Below are 14,216 nucleotides of genomic sequence, written 5' to 3'. Positions count from 1 at the left end.
TCACAGCTCCTCTCGAAGTCAGTGAGTGTATCCCTCCAACAACCACACCTATTCTCATGGGTGATTGCCTTTGGGACCCTTGAAGATCGAAACTTTATGTGTCCCAAGGTTTGCTAGACTATTCTCATGTTTCGCAAACCTTGTCTAAATTCACTTGATCGGATATCAAAGCTCCGCGTTCGCTTTATGAATTGATATCTGTGATGATGAATTAACCATTATCAAACCCTCCGCGTTCGCTTCCACAGTTTGATAATAATTAATTCATGTTAAAACGGTGAATTTAGATTAGGAATTAGGGTAACAATTAATTAAGGTTTAAGACTTGGCTTGATCCGGATTACGTCATTAGACTTATCCAACGATCCCAAGACAAAGAAGTCTACTCACTCATGTTCATCGTAGACATGGGGGAAGAAGAGAGAATGCGATAAAAGTAAATTGCAAAGAAAGTAAAAGGGAAAATAATGACTTTTATTGAAATAAAACTTGAAATAAACAAAGTAAAGGATGATTGTTCATGGTGGAGAGCTACTCTATTTATAGCTTTACAATCGACTTAGAAACTAAGCAACTAAAAGGGTAAAACAGTAAAGCTGCAACAGGGTAACTTGGCCTTGAAGAAAAAGCAGCAAAAGTGGCTCTGGAGGGTGGCACGGCCGTGCCACATGTTGGCACTGGCCGTGCCAAGCTTCTGACTTGGTGGGAACATATTTTTGTCCCGTATCTTCGTATTCTTGCGCTGTATTTGCTCCAGTCCTCTTTCTTTTGCTCCAAGACACCTTCCACCATATATTTATTCCTAAAATAAAATAAAACACAATTTGAAGTAAAATATTCTAAACTAAAATAAAATGCAATAAAATAAAATCAAATCTAAAATAAAACTAAACTAAATAAGGCAATAAATAATACTATCTATGACTCATCAAACTCCCCCACACTTGAATCTTTGCTTGTCCTCAAGCAAAAGGCAGCAAGCATAGCAGCAACAAAGATTGATTTATGGCAATATTAAGAACATAAGTCTCTAGAGAAAGGCCTTGCCTCAAGTACACTAATTACAATTTCAAATACTTCTCATGAACCTATTCTACCCAACATCAAGTCTCAAGTGAGTGTGTGTGTGCAGTCCAACCCTTTTCTTGCTCCTGTATAAGACAGATATTATGAGGAATAGGTTCTATCCTTAGTGCTAAAGTAACCGAGAAAAGTCCTTTCTTCATTTCATATAAGAGTGATGGGAATTTGAGTTAAAATTAAATTAGATATAACAATTAAGCACAAAGGGGCTGCAGATGCTTAGGGGCTATCTATCCTCGTAGGGAGTCTTCTCGGATGTAATTGTCCTTTCCCCCTAGATTCAAAATCACCCTAAGTAGTGCTGCAAATTTATTGTTTGTTTCATCTCCGCGTAGGAAGTCTTTTTGGATGTAATTGTCCTTTCCCCCTAGCATTGATGAATTTGTTTCACTTTTAGGTTCAAATTAGGGAGTCACCACCACAATTAGGAAGTTAGGGATTGTCCTTTCCCCCACATGTTGGTGCCATTCTCCCGCCCCATTTAACATTAACAAATTAATAAGAATATAACAATTAAGAACAATTTGATTAATTTTCCCACACAAACTTATACTACTTTTACTCTTAAGACTTTAAAGGGGCTAAGTTAACACTAAAGATAGAACGTGTTCCTTAAAATACCTATTCATACATTTACTCAAGGATTGCAACCGGGTGCTTTTCTCATTGGAGATTTTCACAATAAAACATGACATGGGTATAGCAAGAACATAAGAAACACAAGAAACTACTTTCATGTACAAGAGGCAACCTTTAAGAAAGAGACAAAACAAAAATTTTTATGCCATTTTTTCATTAAAAACAAGCTACTAGTCATGCCTCTTGCTATAAAAACAAAACAAAAGAATAAAGTTCAAGGGAGTTTGGATACTACGACTCTAGACACTTTATTAGGCCCCCCCCCCCCCCCACACTTAGGGGAAGCATTGTCCTCAATGATTCAAAAGAAAAAGAAATTAAAAGAAGAAGAAGTAGAGGAAGAAAGAAGGGGTGCAGAAAGCTCACAGGGTGTTATAGATAGCAAAAAAAAATGAATTTTTGGACTCTGTAAGCTGGCACGGCCGTGCCAACCTCAGCACGGGCCGTGCCAACATTCTGTGGCTGGCTCCTGATTTTTCTTTGAAAAACATGGCACGGCCGTGCCACATGTTAGCACGGGCCGTGCCAACCTTCTGGTTCCAGGATCTTCAATTTTTTTTCATTTTCTTGAATCGTATTCGGACAATTACCTACAAAATAACTTAAAACAAAACGAAAGCAGTTAAATGCGTGGGTTGCCTCCCACGAAGCGCTCTTTTACCGTCACTAGCTTGACGAAAGATGCAAGAGTGGTTCCTCATGGAGGATCTAAGAGGGCTAGTATTGTTTCTTCTTCAACAGCTTCACCTGCATTGTAAATCTTTAGTCTTTGGCCATTAACTTTGAAAGGTCCAGTCTTTTCAGAAAAGATTTCAATTGCCCCATAGGGGTAAACAGTACGAACAGTGAATGGACCAGACCATCGTGATCTTAACTTACCTGGGAAAAGCCTTAGCCTAGAGTTAAAGAGCAGTACAAGGTCACCGCTCTTGAAGTTCCTTTTGAGGATATGCTTGTCGTGCCATTTTTTAGTTCGTTCTTTGTAAATACGGGCATTTTCATAGGCATCAATTCTAAGTTCTTCTAACTCATTTAACTGAAGTTTTCTCTTTTGACCAGCTAGATTGGGATCTAAGTTGAGGTTTCTTATAGCCCAATAGGCTTTATGCTCAAGTTCAACCGGAAGGTGACAAGATTTTCCATAGATTAGCTTAAAAGGTGTCATTCCAATTGGAGTTTTGTAAGCCGTTCGATAGGCCCAAAGAGCATCGTCGAGCTTACTTGACCAATCCTTCCTAGAGTTTGAAACTGTTTTTTCAAGAATGGCTTTTATTTGTCTATTGGAGACCTCAACTTGTCCACTCGTTTGTGGGTGATAGGGTGTAGCAATTTTGTGTTTCACTCCATACTTTTGTAAAAGTTTTTTGAAAAGTTTAGATATAAAGTGAGACCCTCCATCGCTTATTACAACCCTTGGCACTCCAAACCTTGGAAAGATAATCTTTTTGAAAAATTTTATAACAACATGTGCATCATTAGTGGGTGAGGCAACAGCCTCAACCCATTTGGACACATAGTCAACTGCCACCAATATGTATTGATTTCCAAAAGAAGAGGGGAAAGGTCCCATGAAATCAACACCCCATACATCGAAAATTTCGACTTCAAGAATGTTGTTTAAGGGCATTTCATTCCTCTTAGTAATGTTACCGGTGCGTTGACATTTGTCACATTTAGAAACGAATTTATGCACATCTTTGAAAAGCGATGGCCACCAGAAACCAGATTGAAGAATTTTGAAAGAGGTCTTTTGAGTACTGGCGTGGCCACCATAAGAAGAGGAGTGACAGTGGGTTAGAATACTACTTACCTCGTTTTCAGGAATGCATCTTCTGAAGATCCCGTCTGAGCCTCTTTTGAAAAGGTAGGGTTCATCCCAATAATAATGTTTGAGGTCATGGAAGAACTTCTTCTTTTGTTGGTAGCTCAATCCAGGTGGTAGTACTCCTGCTGCAAGAAAGTTAACAAAGTCTGCATACCAAGGTGCGTTAGTTTGTGCCAGTAAGAAGAGTTGATCATCCGGAAAGGAATCATCAAGGGGTAACTCATTCTCATTGGTCTCCCTAAGGCGGGACAAGTGATCAGCTACAACATTTTCGGTACCCTTTTTATCTCTTATTTCAAGGTCAAATTCTTGAAGGAGCAAAATCCATCGGATCAACCTCGGCTTGGCATCTTTTTTGTTTAACAAATATTTTATTGCCGAGTGATCTGTGTAAATGATGATTTTTGATCCTACCAAGTATGGCCGAAATTTGTCAATGGCATAAACTACCGCTAACAATTCTTTTTCTGTTGTGGCATAGTTTACCTGTGCCCCATCAAGGGTCTTACTTGCATAATAAATGGCATGCATCTTCTTGTCTTTTCTTTGTCCCAACACAGCCCCTACTGCATAGTCACTCGCATCACACATTATTTCAAAAGGCAAGTTCCAATCCGGTGGTTGTATGATAGGGGCAGTGACCAAAGCTTCTTTTATCCTGCAAAAAGCCTTTAGGCATGCATCATCAAACACAAAATCTGCATCCTTAAGGAGCAAGCTTGTTAGTGGCTTAGTGATTGAAGAAAAATCTTTAATGAAACGGCGGTAGAATCCCGCATGTCCTAGGAAGCTTCTAACTTCTTTGACCGAGGTAGGAGGAGACATTTTTTCAATAATTTCAATTTTTGCTTTATCTACCTCTATACCTCGCTCAGAGACTAAGTGTCCTAGGACAATTCCTTCTCTTACCATGAAGTGACATTTTTCCCAATTCAACACTAAGTTTACCTGTTCACATCTTTCCAAAACTTTTTCCAGGTTAGTCAAACAATTATCAAAACTAGATCCATGCACAGAAAAATCATCCATAAAGACTTCCATTATATCTTCAACAAAATCAGAAAAAATAGACATCATGCATCTTTGAAAGGTAGCGGGGGCATTGCAAAGACCAAAGGGCATTCTCCTATAGGCAAAGGTACCAAAGGGACATGTGAAAGTGGTTTTCTCTTGGTCATTAGGGTGAATGGGTATTTGGAAGAATCCAGAATAGCCATCTAAGTAACAAAAGTGTGAATGCTTAGCTAACCTTTCTAACATTTGGTCTATAAAGGGGAGTGGGAAGTGATCTTTACGGGTTGCTTTGTTAAGCTTCCTATAGTCAATGCACATCCTCCAACCGGTGACGGTTCTAGTTGCAATGGATTCATTTTTATCATTCTTAATAACTGTAAGACCACCCTTTTTAGGTACTACTTGAACCGGGCTAACCCATTTGGAATCAGAAATCGGATAGATAACACCTGCATCTAGGAGCTTTAAGACTTCTTTTTTCACAACTTCTTTCATGTTAGGATTTAGTCTTCTTTGGTGTTCAACGGAGGGCTTATAGTCCTCTTCAAGTAGTATCCTATGTGTACATAATGAGGGATTTATTCCTTTAATGTCATCAATGGTATAACCTATGGCCTTAGGGTATTTCTTGAGAACATAAAGCAATTTTTCAGTTTCTACCTCATTCAAGCTTGCATTCACAATAACAGGGTAGGTTGAGTTAGGGCCTAAGAATTCATACCTTAAGCTTGGTGGGAGTGGTTTAAGCTCCACCTTTGGCGCTTCCTTTGGTGAAGGGGTTGGTTCTTTTCCTATTAGCTCCTCTATGCCCACATTTTCCATAGGAGGAGTTCCATCTAACATCTTCTCATACTCTTTGGCGTCTTCATCTAGTTTTGTACCTGCATCACTAACCAAGCATACTTCCAAACCATCATGTGTAGTTGATGCCAAAGGGCACTCTTTCACACAATGGTCAATTATATCAAACATGTAACAAGAGTCTTTAATGGAAGGATTTTTCATTAGTTTAGCAAGTTCAAATTCAACAGTATCCTTACCAACATTAAATTCCAATTTCCCATGTTTAACATCTATTATAGCCCCAGCGGTAGCAAGGAAGGGCCTTCCCAAAAGTATAGGTACTTGGTTATCCTCCTCTATTTCCATCACAACAAAGTCCGTAGGGACGTAGATTTCTCCTACCTTGACAGGGACGTCCTCTATGATTCCAGCTGGATACTTAAGGGAACGATCTGCTAATTGTAGGGTCATCCTAGTTGACTTAAGCTCTCCCAATCCTAATCTCTCATAAAGAGATAGAGGCATCAAGCTGACACTGGCTCCTAAATCACACATTGCCCTCTTTACTATTTCAGACCCTATGACACAAGGTATTGAGAAACTTCCTGGATCCTTAAGCTTGGGTGGCAACTTATTTTGGATGATGGCGCTACATTCCTCCGTAAGATTCACCGTTTCACTTTCCTCAATTTTTCTCTTTTTTGAAAGAATTTCTTTTAAAAATTTAGCATAGGTGGGCATCTGAGTTAGGACATCGGTGAAGGGAACGTCAACGTAGATTTTATTCATCATTTCGATGAACTTTTTAAATTGCTCATCAAGCTTAGACTTGGCAAACCTTTGAGGGAAAGGAATCTTTGGTTTGAAGGGAGGTGGTGTAACTTCCTCACTTTGTGGTTTCTCACTCTCTTCTTCAGCCATCTCACCTTGCGGTTCACTAGTCTCTTCCTCACTAGGTTTGACTCTTAAGGGGTCTTCTAATTGCTTACCACTCCTAAGTGTAACGGCGTTCATTCTAGGTTGGCAAAATTGAACAACTAGAGAGAGCTGAGCCTCCAAGACCTTATTGTGAGAGGAGATAGAGTCTACTTTTGATGTAAGTGAAACAAGAGAGTCATTCAAAAGTCTAGTTTGATTTGCAAGCTCTTTGAGCTGCTCGGATTGGTTAAGAAGATAATTTTCCATTAAAAGTTCAAGATTAGACTTTTGAATAACCTTTTGGTTATTAGCAAAACTTGGTGGTGTTGTTCTTTGAACCAAGGGATTTTCATTAGGGCTTTGGTCAAGACTTACCCCTTGGTTGTTTTGAATAAAGTTTATTTGTTCAACACTACCTAGTTTGCATTTACAAGGTGATGTAGGAGTAGTATCACTAACATTAAGTTTTTCAAATTTGTGTGTTAGTGCATCAATCCTAGAAGCAAGGTGGTCATAATTAGAGACTTCGTACATACCTGCTCTCTTTTTGGAGGGTGAAGACTTTGTAGTGATTTCTTCATCAGTCCATAGAAAGAGATTTCGAGCCATGTCTTCAATCAACGCATAGGCTGTTTCGAAGTCTTTGTTCATTAGAGCACCACCTGCAGCTGTATCAACAAAGATTTTAGTAACATGAGATAAACCATTGTAAAAAGTGTGAATGATCAACCATTCCTCTAGTCCATGGAGGGGGCAAAGTTTAAGCATATCCTTAAAACGTCCCCATGAATCGTGAAGAGATTCCCCCTCTTTTTGAGTAAATTGAAAAAGCTTTGCCCTTAGTTGGCCAATTTTTGATGGGGGAAGGAAACGGATGAGAAATTCACGCTTCAATTGGTCCCATGAGGTGATGGAACCAACTCTTAGGGAATGGAACCAATTGAGAGCTTTATCTTTTAGAGAAAAAGGGAAGAGATGTAGTCTCAAGGTCTCTTGGTTTTTCTTATATGTTACGGTGAGCCGCCAAAAAGTTGAGATGTGGAGATTGGGATCCTCATCGGGGGATCCCGAAAAATAATTTTGCTGCACCATTTTAAGTTGGGCAGGCTTAATTTCAAAATCTTCATCTTCAACCGTTGGATACACAATAATAGCATATGGCTCTCCCATTGAAGGAGTCACGTATTCTTTAAGAGCACGTCTTTCAGCCATGTTTGGTATTATTTTTATGCTTTCCAAGAAGTTAATGATGAAGGAAAAGAAAAAGTAAAAAAAATAAAAAGAAAAGAGAAAGAAGAAGAGAGAGTTCTAATCACTAAGAAAAAGCTAATTAAATTAGTTAACTCCCCGGCAACGGCGCCAAAAACTTGATAGGGCCAAACCGCAAGTGCACGGCCTATCGAAGTAATAGTAGTAAGTAAGAGTATCGTTCCGCTAGGGAGTTGGTCAATCTAATTAACTTTTAGATATTGATTAGAGGAGAAAGAATTAAGAAGTTGGAGAGTGCAGTTTTTGAAAGTAAATAACAATGATATTAAAAAGCCTTGGGATCATTGGTTTATCATAATAACGAATCTTTTCACAAGCAAGCCTTAAACTTATAATTAAACGTTAATCCTAATTACTAAGGACAAGTTTCTCTTTAGCATATCACAGCTCCTCTCGAAGTCAGTGAGTGTATCCCTCCAACAACCACACCTATTCTCATGGGTGATTGCCTTTGGGACCCTTGAAGATCGAAACTTTATGTGTCCCAAGGTTTGCTAGACTATTCTCATGTTTCGCAAACCTTGTCTAAATTCACTTGATCGGATATCAAAGCTCCGCGTTCGCTTTATGAATTGATATCTGTGATGATGAATTAACCATTATCAAACCCTCCGCGTTCGCTTCCACAGTTTGATAATAATTAATTCATGTTAAAACGGTGAATTTAGATTAGGAATTAGGGTAACAATTAATTAAGGTTTAAGACTTGGCTTGATCCGGATTACGTCATTAGACTTATCCAACGATCCCAAGACAAAGAAGTCTACTCACTCATGTTCATCGTAGACATGGGGGAAGAAGAGAGAATGCGATAAAAGTAAATTGCAAAGAAAGTAAAAGGGAAAATAATGACTTTTATTGAAATAAAACTTGAAATAAACAAAGTAAAGGATGATTGTTCATGGTGGAGAGCTACTCTATTTATAGCTTTACAATCGACTTAGAAACTAAGCAACTAAAAGGGTAAAACAGTAAAGCTGCAACAGGGTAACTTGGCCTTGAAGAAAAAGCAGCAAAAGTGGCTCTGGAGGGTGGCACGGCCGTGCCACATGTTGGCACTGGCCGTGCCAAGCTTCTGACTTGGTGGGAACATATTTTTGTCCCGTATCTTCGTATTCTTGCGCTGTATTTGCTCCAGTCCTCTTTCTTTTGCTCCAAGACACCTTCCACCATATATTTATTCCTAAAATAAAATAAAACACAATTTGAAGTAAAATATTCTAAACTAAAATAAAATGCAATAAAATAAAATCAAATCTAAAATAAAACTAAACTAAATAAGGCAATAAATAATACTATCTATGACTCATCAGTAGCATGCAATCTTCATATGTCCTTTTGGTCGTCTCAACATTTTTATCCACAACAAGCAGGTAGATCAAGATTCATTCCAAATTTTGGTAACTTTCCTTCATCTGAATATATAGCAGAAAACACATTAAGTAATAAGCAACAAAGCAACAATAATTTGAGAGGAAAATTCAAGGAAAAGAGTATTCACAAGTACAAAGGCCGAAAGTAGTCTGCACATTTGATTGATATAAAAAATAAAGAAAATAAGTAAAACAACCATCAAAGAACAAGGATTCAGTAGACATTTGATTCTCTATTTCATTTTGCAAATAGAAAACCAAACACTTGACTCAATGGCTAAGGCTCACCTTAATATATATCAACACACACCTCTTATTCTTCTCAACCTATATAAAATATCTTGTATGTTCCAACACTATTCATACAAAATTAAAGCAAGACTGTAATATATATTAGAACCATTATCACATCCAGCACATATATTTAGTAACATGAAACTCACCTTATCATAAAAATATCTTATAACACTTGGGGGTTGATCATGAACCGACACCGTTCTTGGATTTCTATTATTTTATCTATAGAGTATGCCAAACACTTGAAACCATCAATGTACTGCATATAACATAACCATGTTACTTAAACATAATTATATATAAATACTATACTTTAAAATATAAATATAACATACCAGCTTTGGAATCACATTCATATTTGAAATGAAATCTCTTTCATAAACCTCATCACAAAGTACCTGTAATTTATACCATTTTCATAGCGATGACACTACAAAAAATAACATAAGTAACTGTACTACTAAAATTATTTATATTCATACACAATTTTTTATTAAACTTGTACTAGGACCCATGATATGTTGTTAAATTTATTCTTTGATACTTGAGTTTCCCTTGAAGAGCGATATACTTTTAGAATTCTACAAAATATAAATGTAAATTTAGAATACTCACCTTATCATATAACTCTTAGGTCGAGGATGAACTGAAATTATTCTTCGTAGATTTTTATTAGTTTATATTTAGAGTATGTCGAACAGTTGAAATCATCAATGTCCTGCGTATATAAAATAATATCAAAATGTAACTAAGTTATTCTCTTTGTAAGAATAACACTACAAATCAATTACTGCTATTTTGTATACACTAATTTGTATACACTTAACATAGGTAACCTACGAGTATTATAAAACTAGTACAATCTAGCCCAATTACAATCCTAAAATGACCCAATACTCTTAACAAAGACAACTCACTTTTCCACATACAAGATAAATGAAGTGCAAAACAACAAGAATGTCTACATAAATAAATATGCATAAACTTTCAATCAAATTTTTACAAGTTATTAATAGTAGTTGTCGTGGTTTTCTTTAATGAAGAGTAAAACACATTGTTACCAAATGACAAGACATAATAATTGAAGCTAAATTGGCCTAAACTGTATCCCCAGCTCATGGAAAAATATACTACCTTCAAAAAATAAACTTTTTAGTGCCCTAACATAAGTTGTTTATGGATGTGATTTCAAACTTCAATTTTCAAATTCAATATTACTTTTTTTATTTTATTCAACTAAAATATATTAATGGTGCACAAACCAAACACAAGATGAGCTAGGCGCCCAAAGAGAACAAACGAGTGGGGACAAAGAGAAGCCACCATAATAAAAGTTACAAGCCCCTAAGCCAAAAAAAAAAAGCTCACAACCATAAACCCAAAGGACCTAACAAGAGCTGTGTAAAAACGAGTACCTTTTATATGGAGAAGATTCTGCATCAAATCAAATTCATTATAACAGAACTTAATTGAAATTGTTCTTAGCTTAGTCAATTATAACCATATTGATTACTCTCAATTTTTTTTTTTTGAACAACATATGTTATATAATACAAAAGCTTCCCACAAAGAAAGTGGGATGAGCTCAAAGATACAAAAGGTAACCAGTACCCCACGCACCAAACAGAAGAGCACCTAGGCAAGCAAAGACAACACCACCAACTAAAACACCTAAATTACAATGAATAGAGGCAAAGTTCTAGCAGATAACAGACACAAACCAAAACCGCCCCTAAGAACAAAAACACCAGCCAATTGAAATTGAAAAAAAAATTAAAAATAGATTATATCAGGAAGGGGAACGAATCCATACCTAACGTAAGAAACGGAGGAAGATGAGCAAAAAGTGAATATGAACGAAAAGTAAAATTATACTTAAAGCTTTCTGCTTCGCGAAAGAATGAAATGAAATCCAATTGATTGAGAGGGATAAGGGTTCACGATGGGTTTAGGTTTAGGGTTCACCATGATTGAAGAGGTTGAAGAGGGAATAAATTGAGGTGGACTGAGAAGAGTTTTCGATTGGGAAGGCTTTTGGATTCAGTTAACGATTGAGATTGGTACATAATTTCGATTGAAATCAAATGTTTAGTGGGAGAGAGATCTGTAACTATATGGATTTGTTGCTTTTTGTTAAGGATTAGGATTTGTTGCTTTTTTTAAGGATTAGGATTTTTTAGTTTTTTTTATGGAAGCACTATAATCTTTCAAAAAAAAAAAATATCGATTGAAATCAAATGTTTAGTGGGAGAGAGATCTGTAACTATATGGATTTGTTGCTTTTTGTTAAGGATTAGGATTTGTTGCTTTTTCTAAGGATTAGGATTTTTTAGTTTTTTTTTATGGAAGCACTATAATGTTTTTAAAAAATAAAATAAAAAAAAATAGGAGCCAGGGATCGAACGATTAGGATTTTTTAGTTTTTTTTATGGAAGCACTATAAAGTTTTTAAAAAATAAAATAAAAAAATAGGAGCCAAGAAGAAGAAAATAGGAGCCAAGGATCGAACAAAAAATAGGAGCCAAGGATCTCGAACAAGTGACCACACAAGGTGAACTAATAAACGTTCTACCACTAGGCTGAAAAATATCAACTAAGAAGTAGCGCTTTTCATATAATAAAAACGCTATCTTTCTCAAACCTATAGCAGCGCTTTTAAAGCGCTATTTATGGATGAGTCATAAATAGCGCTTCCTGTAATAAGTGCTATTAATGATTAATCTGGAACTTTTTATTATATTTATTATTTTTTAATTAACCTATGCTGACGTTTTTAAAATAAAGCGCTATATAAAGATATCATCATAGATAGCGCTTTTCTTAAAAAGTGCTATCTAAGACCTCCGTATTTGCATATATAGCGCTTTAGTGTTATAAGCGCTATTTATGGAGCGCTATATTTTCCCAATTTTGTAGTAGTGAGCGTCTGTGTTGGTTAACGGGTCTCCAACAGATGAGTTCTCTTTGGGTAGGGGGTTGAGGCAGGGCGATCCCCTTTCGCCTTTCTTGTTTCTCTTGGCTGCAGAGGGCTTTCATGTTTTGATGAGGTCGTTGTCTGAAAACAATTTATTTACTGGTTACAAGGTTGGAAGGTTTGATCCGGTCTCGGTTACTCATCTCCAGTTTGCGGACGACACATTAATTTTGGGTGAAAAGTCGTGGGCGAATATTAGAAGTATGCGAGCAGTTCTTATTCTTTTTCAAGACTTGACTGGTTTAAAGGTGAACTTTTCGAAGAGTCTTTTGGTGGGGGTGAATGTTCCAGGTTCTTGGTTAGCTGAATCAGCGTCGGTTTTGAATTGTAAGGTTGGGACTATTCCGTTTATGTATCTTGGTTTGCCCATTGGTGGAAATCCTCGTCGTTTGGCTTTTTGGGATCCCATTATTAAACGCATAATCTCTAGAATGTCGGGGTGGAGTTCGAGATACTTGTCATCGGGTGGTCGTCTGATTCTGCTGAAGTCTGTCCTATCCTCGTTGCCTGTTTATGCTCTTTCTTTTTTCAAGGCTCCGTCAGGTATCGTTTCCTCTATTGAATCTATTTTTAATAATTTTTTTTTGGGGGGGGGGGGGGGGAGTGCAGACCACAGGAAAATAACTTGGATTGATTGGCAAACTATTTGTCGGAGTAAGGAGGTTGGCGGGTTGGGGTAATGAGAATTACAGACTTTAATATTGCATTATTAGGGAAGTGGTGCTGAAGGTTATTGGTGGAGAGAGATAGTTTTTGGTTTAGAGTGTTGTCGGCCCGTTACGGAGTGGAGGGTGGCCGTTTGAGGGATGGTGGTCGTGAGGCATCTAATTGGTGGAGGGATATATCCACTTTGCGTACGGAGGAGTGGTTTCAGAGTAATATCAGTCGGTTTGTGGGAGATGGTAAAAATACTCTTTTTTGGTTAGATGGTTGGGTGGGTGGTGTGTCTTTTAGAGATAGATTCCATAGACTTTTTGAGTTGTCGTTGTTGAAGGGTGAATCCGTGTTTGATATGCACTCGTTAGGGTGGGGGGTTGAAGGGGGGGCTTGGAGGTGGAGGCGTAGATTATTCGCGTGGGAGGAGGAGATGGTAGGGGAACTTAGGCTTTTACTGCATAATGTCATTTTGCAGGTTGATAAGGTTGATAGGAGGTTGTGGCGTCTGGAATCATCTTCAGTCTACACAGTTCGTAGTGCTTATAATTGTATTCATGATAATGTTCCAGTTGATCTGATGGTGCCGGTGACGTCTCTGTGGCATAAGGACATTCCCTTGAAGGTGGTGATATTTGCTTGGCGTCTGTTTCGTGACATGATTCCAACCAAGGACAACCTTTTTCGTCGTCATGTGATTGATGTAGATGCTCGGTTATGTATTGGTGGATGTGGGGAGGTGGAAACATCTTCTCACTTAATTTTGTATTGTAATTCTTTTGGTTCTGTTTGGTATCTCATTCTTAGGTGGCTTGGAGTTTCTTTTGTGTTGCCTGGTGATATCTCTAGTCATTATTATCAGTTTAGCTTTATTGGTGGTGCTGCCAAGTCAAGGCGGTCTATCTTACAAGTTATTTGGTTTGCAACAGTGTGGGAAATTGGGAAAGAACGAAACAATCGAATTTTCAATGGAAAGCAATGTTCTATTCAGCAGGTGGTGGACAAATTAAGTCTCTCACTTACATGTGGTTGAGGGGGAAACTTGTCAATCTCTCTCTCAATTATCATTGTTGGTGGAGTAGTCCGTTTACCGTTCTAGGCATTGGCTAATAGTTTCGTTTTCTTTGTTTTTGGTGTTAGGGTTCGTGCCTTGTAAATATGGATTAGATGTTGTCTGATACTTTGGTGTTTCTTCCTTAGCACATCTTGTGCTAGGAAGGCCATTTTGTTGTGGTAATATATTTCATTTTAGCCTCTTCAAAAAAAAAAGTTAATATGTGCCCTTAAAAATTAGTATACGTAAAAATTATGTATTGAAATTTTTCACAATTTATTTATCAAGATTTTAAAAATTTCTTTTCTTCTCAACAAATACTTGTTATTTTTG

General features: G+C 37.2%; 1 protein-coding gene, 1 long non-coding RNA gene and 1 other non-coding gene across 6 annotated transcripts; 2 read left to right on the top strand and 1 right to left on the bottom strand.

Annotated features, from left to right (window-relative positions):
* Positions 1-7,001: 7,001 nt before the first annotated feature.
* Positions 7,002-7,108, top strand: LOC146954309 (small nucleolar RNA R71). The gene has a single exon (XR_015025250.1). It is a non-coding gene; the product is annotated as a small nucleolar RNA R71 (small nucleolar RNA).
* A 1,316-nt stretch (positions 7,109-8,424) lies between these two features.
* LOC146954308 (uncharacterized) lies at positions 8,425-11,745 on the bottom strand. 4 transcript variants are annotated; one of them, XR_015012682.1, is made up of 4 exons: positions 11,015-11,745; positions 9,537-9,919; positions 9,348-9,460; positions 8,425-8,946 (listed from the first exon to the last, which is right to left on the bottom strand). It is a non-coding gene; the product is annotated as an uncharacterized LOC146954308 (long non-coding RNA). The 4 variants fall into 4 exon arrangements; XR_015012683.1 differs by having other exon boundaries at positions 9,348-9,631; positions 9,817-9,919; XR_015012684.1 differs by having other exon boundaries at positions 9,348-9,599; positions 9,817-9,919.
* A 498-nt stretch (positions 11,746-12,243) lies between these two features.
* LOC146954307 (uncharacterized) lies at positions 12,244-13,862 on the top strand. Its single transcript, XM_085744289.1, has 2 exons — positions 12,244-12,684; positions 13,308-13,862. Exons 1-2 carry the CDS (start codon positions 12,244-12,246, stop codon positions 13,860-13,862), a joined length of 996 nt encoding a protein of 331 aa, XP_085600415.1.
* The last annotated feature ends 354 nt before the right edge of the window (positions 13,863-14,216 follow it).

This window comes from Medicago sativa, chromosome 1 (genome assembly GCF_051527215.1).
Source record: "Medicago sativa cultivar Bolivia chromosome 1, Bolivia_mono, whole genome shotgun sequence".
Lineage (NCBI taxonomy): Eukaryota > Viridiplantae > Streptophyta > Magnoliopsida > Fabales > Fabaceae > Medicago > Medicago sativa.
Note: the sequence above shows the minus strand (reverse complement) of the source record. Positions and strands in the feature narration are given on the sequence as shown.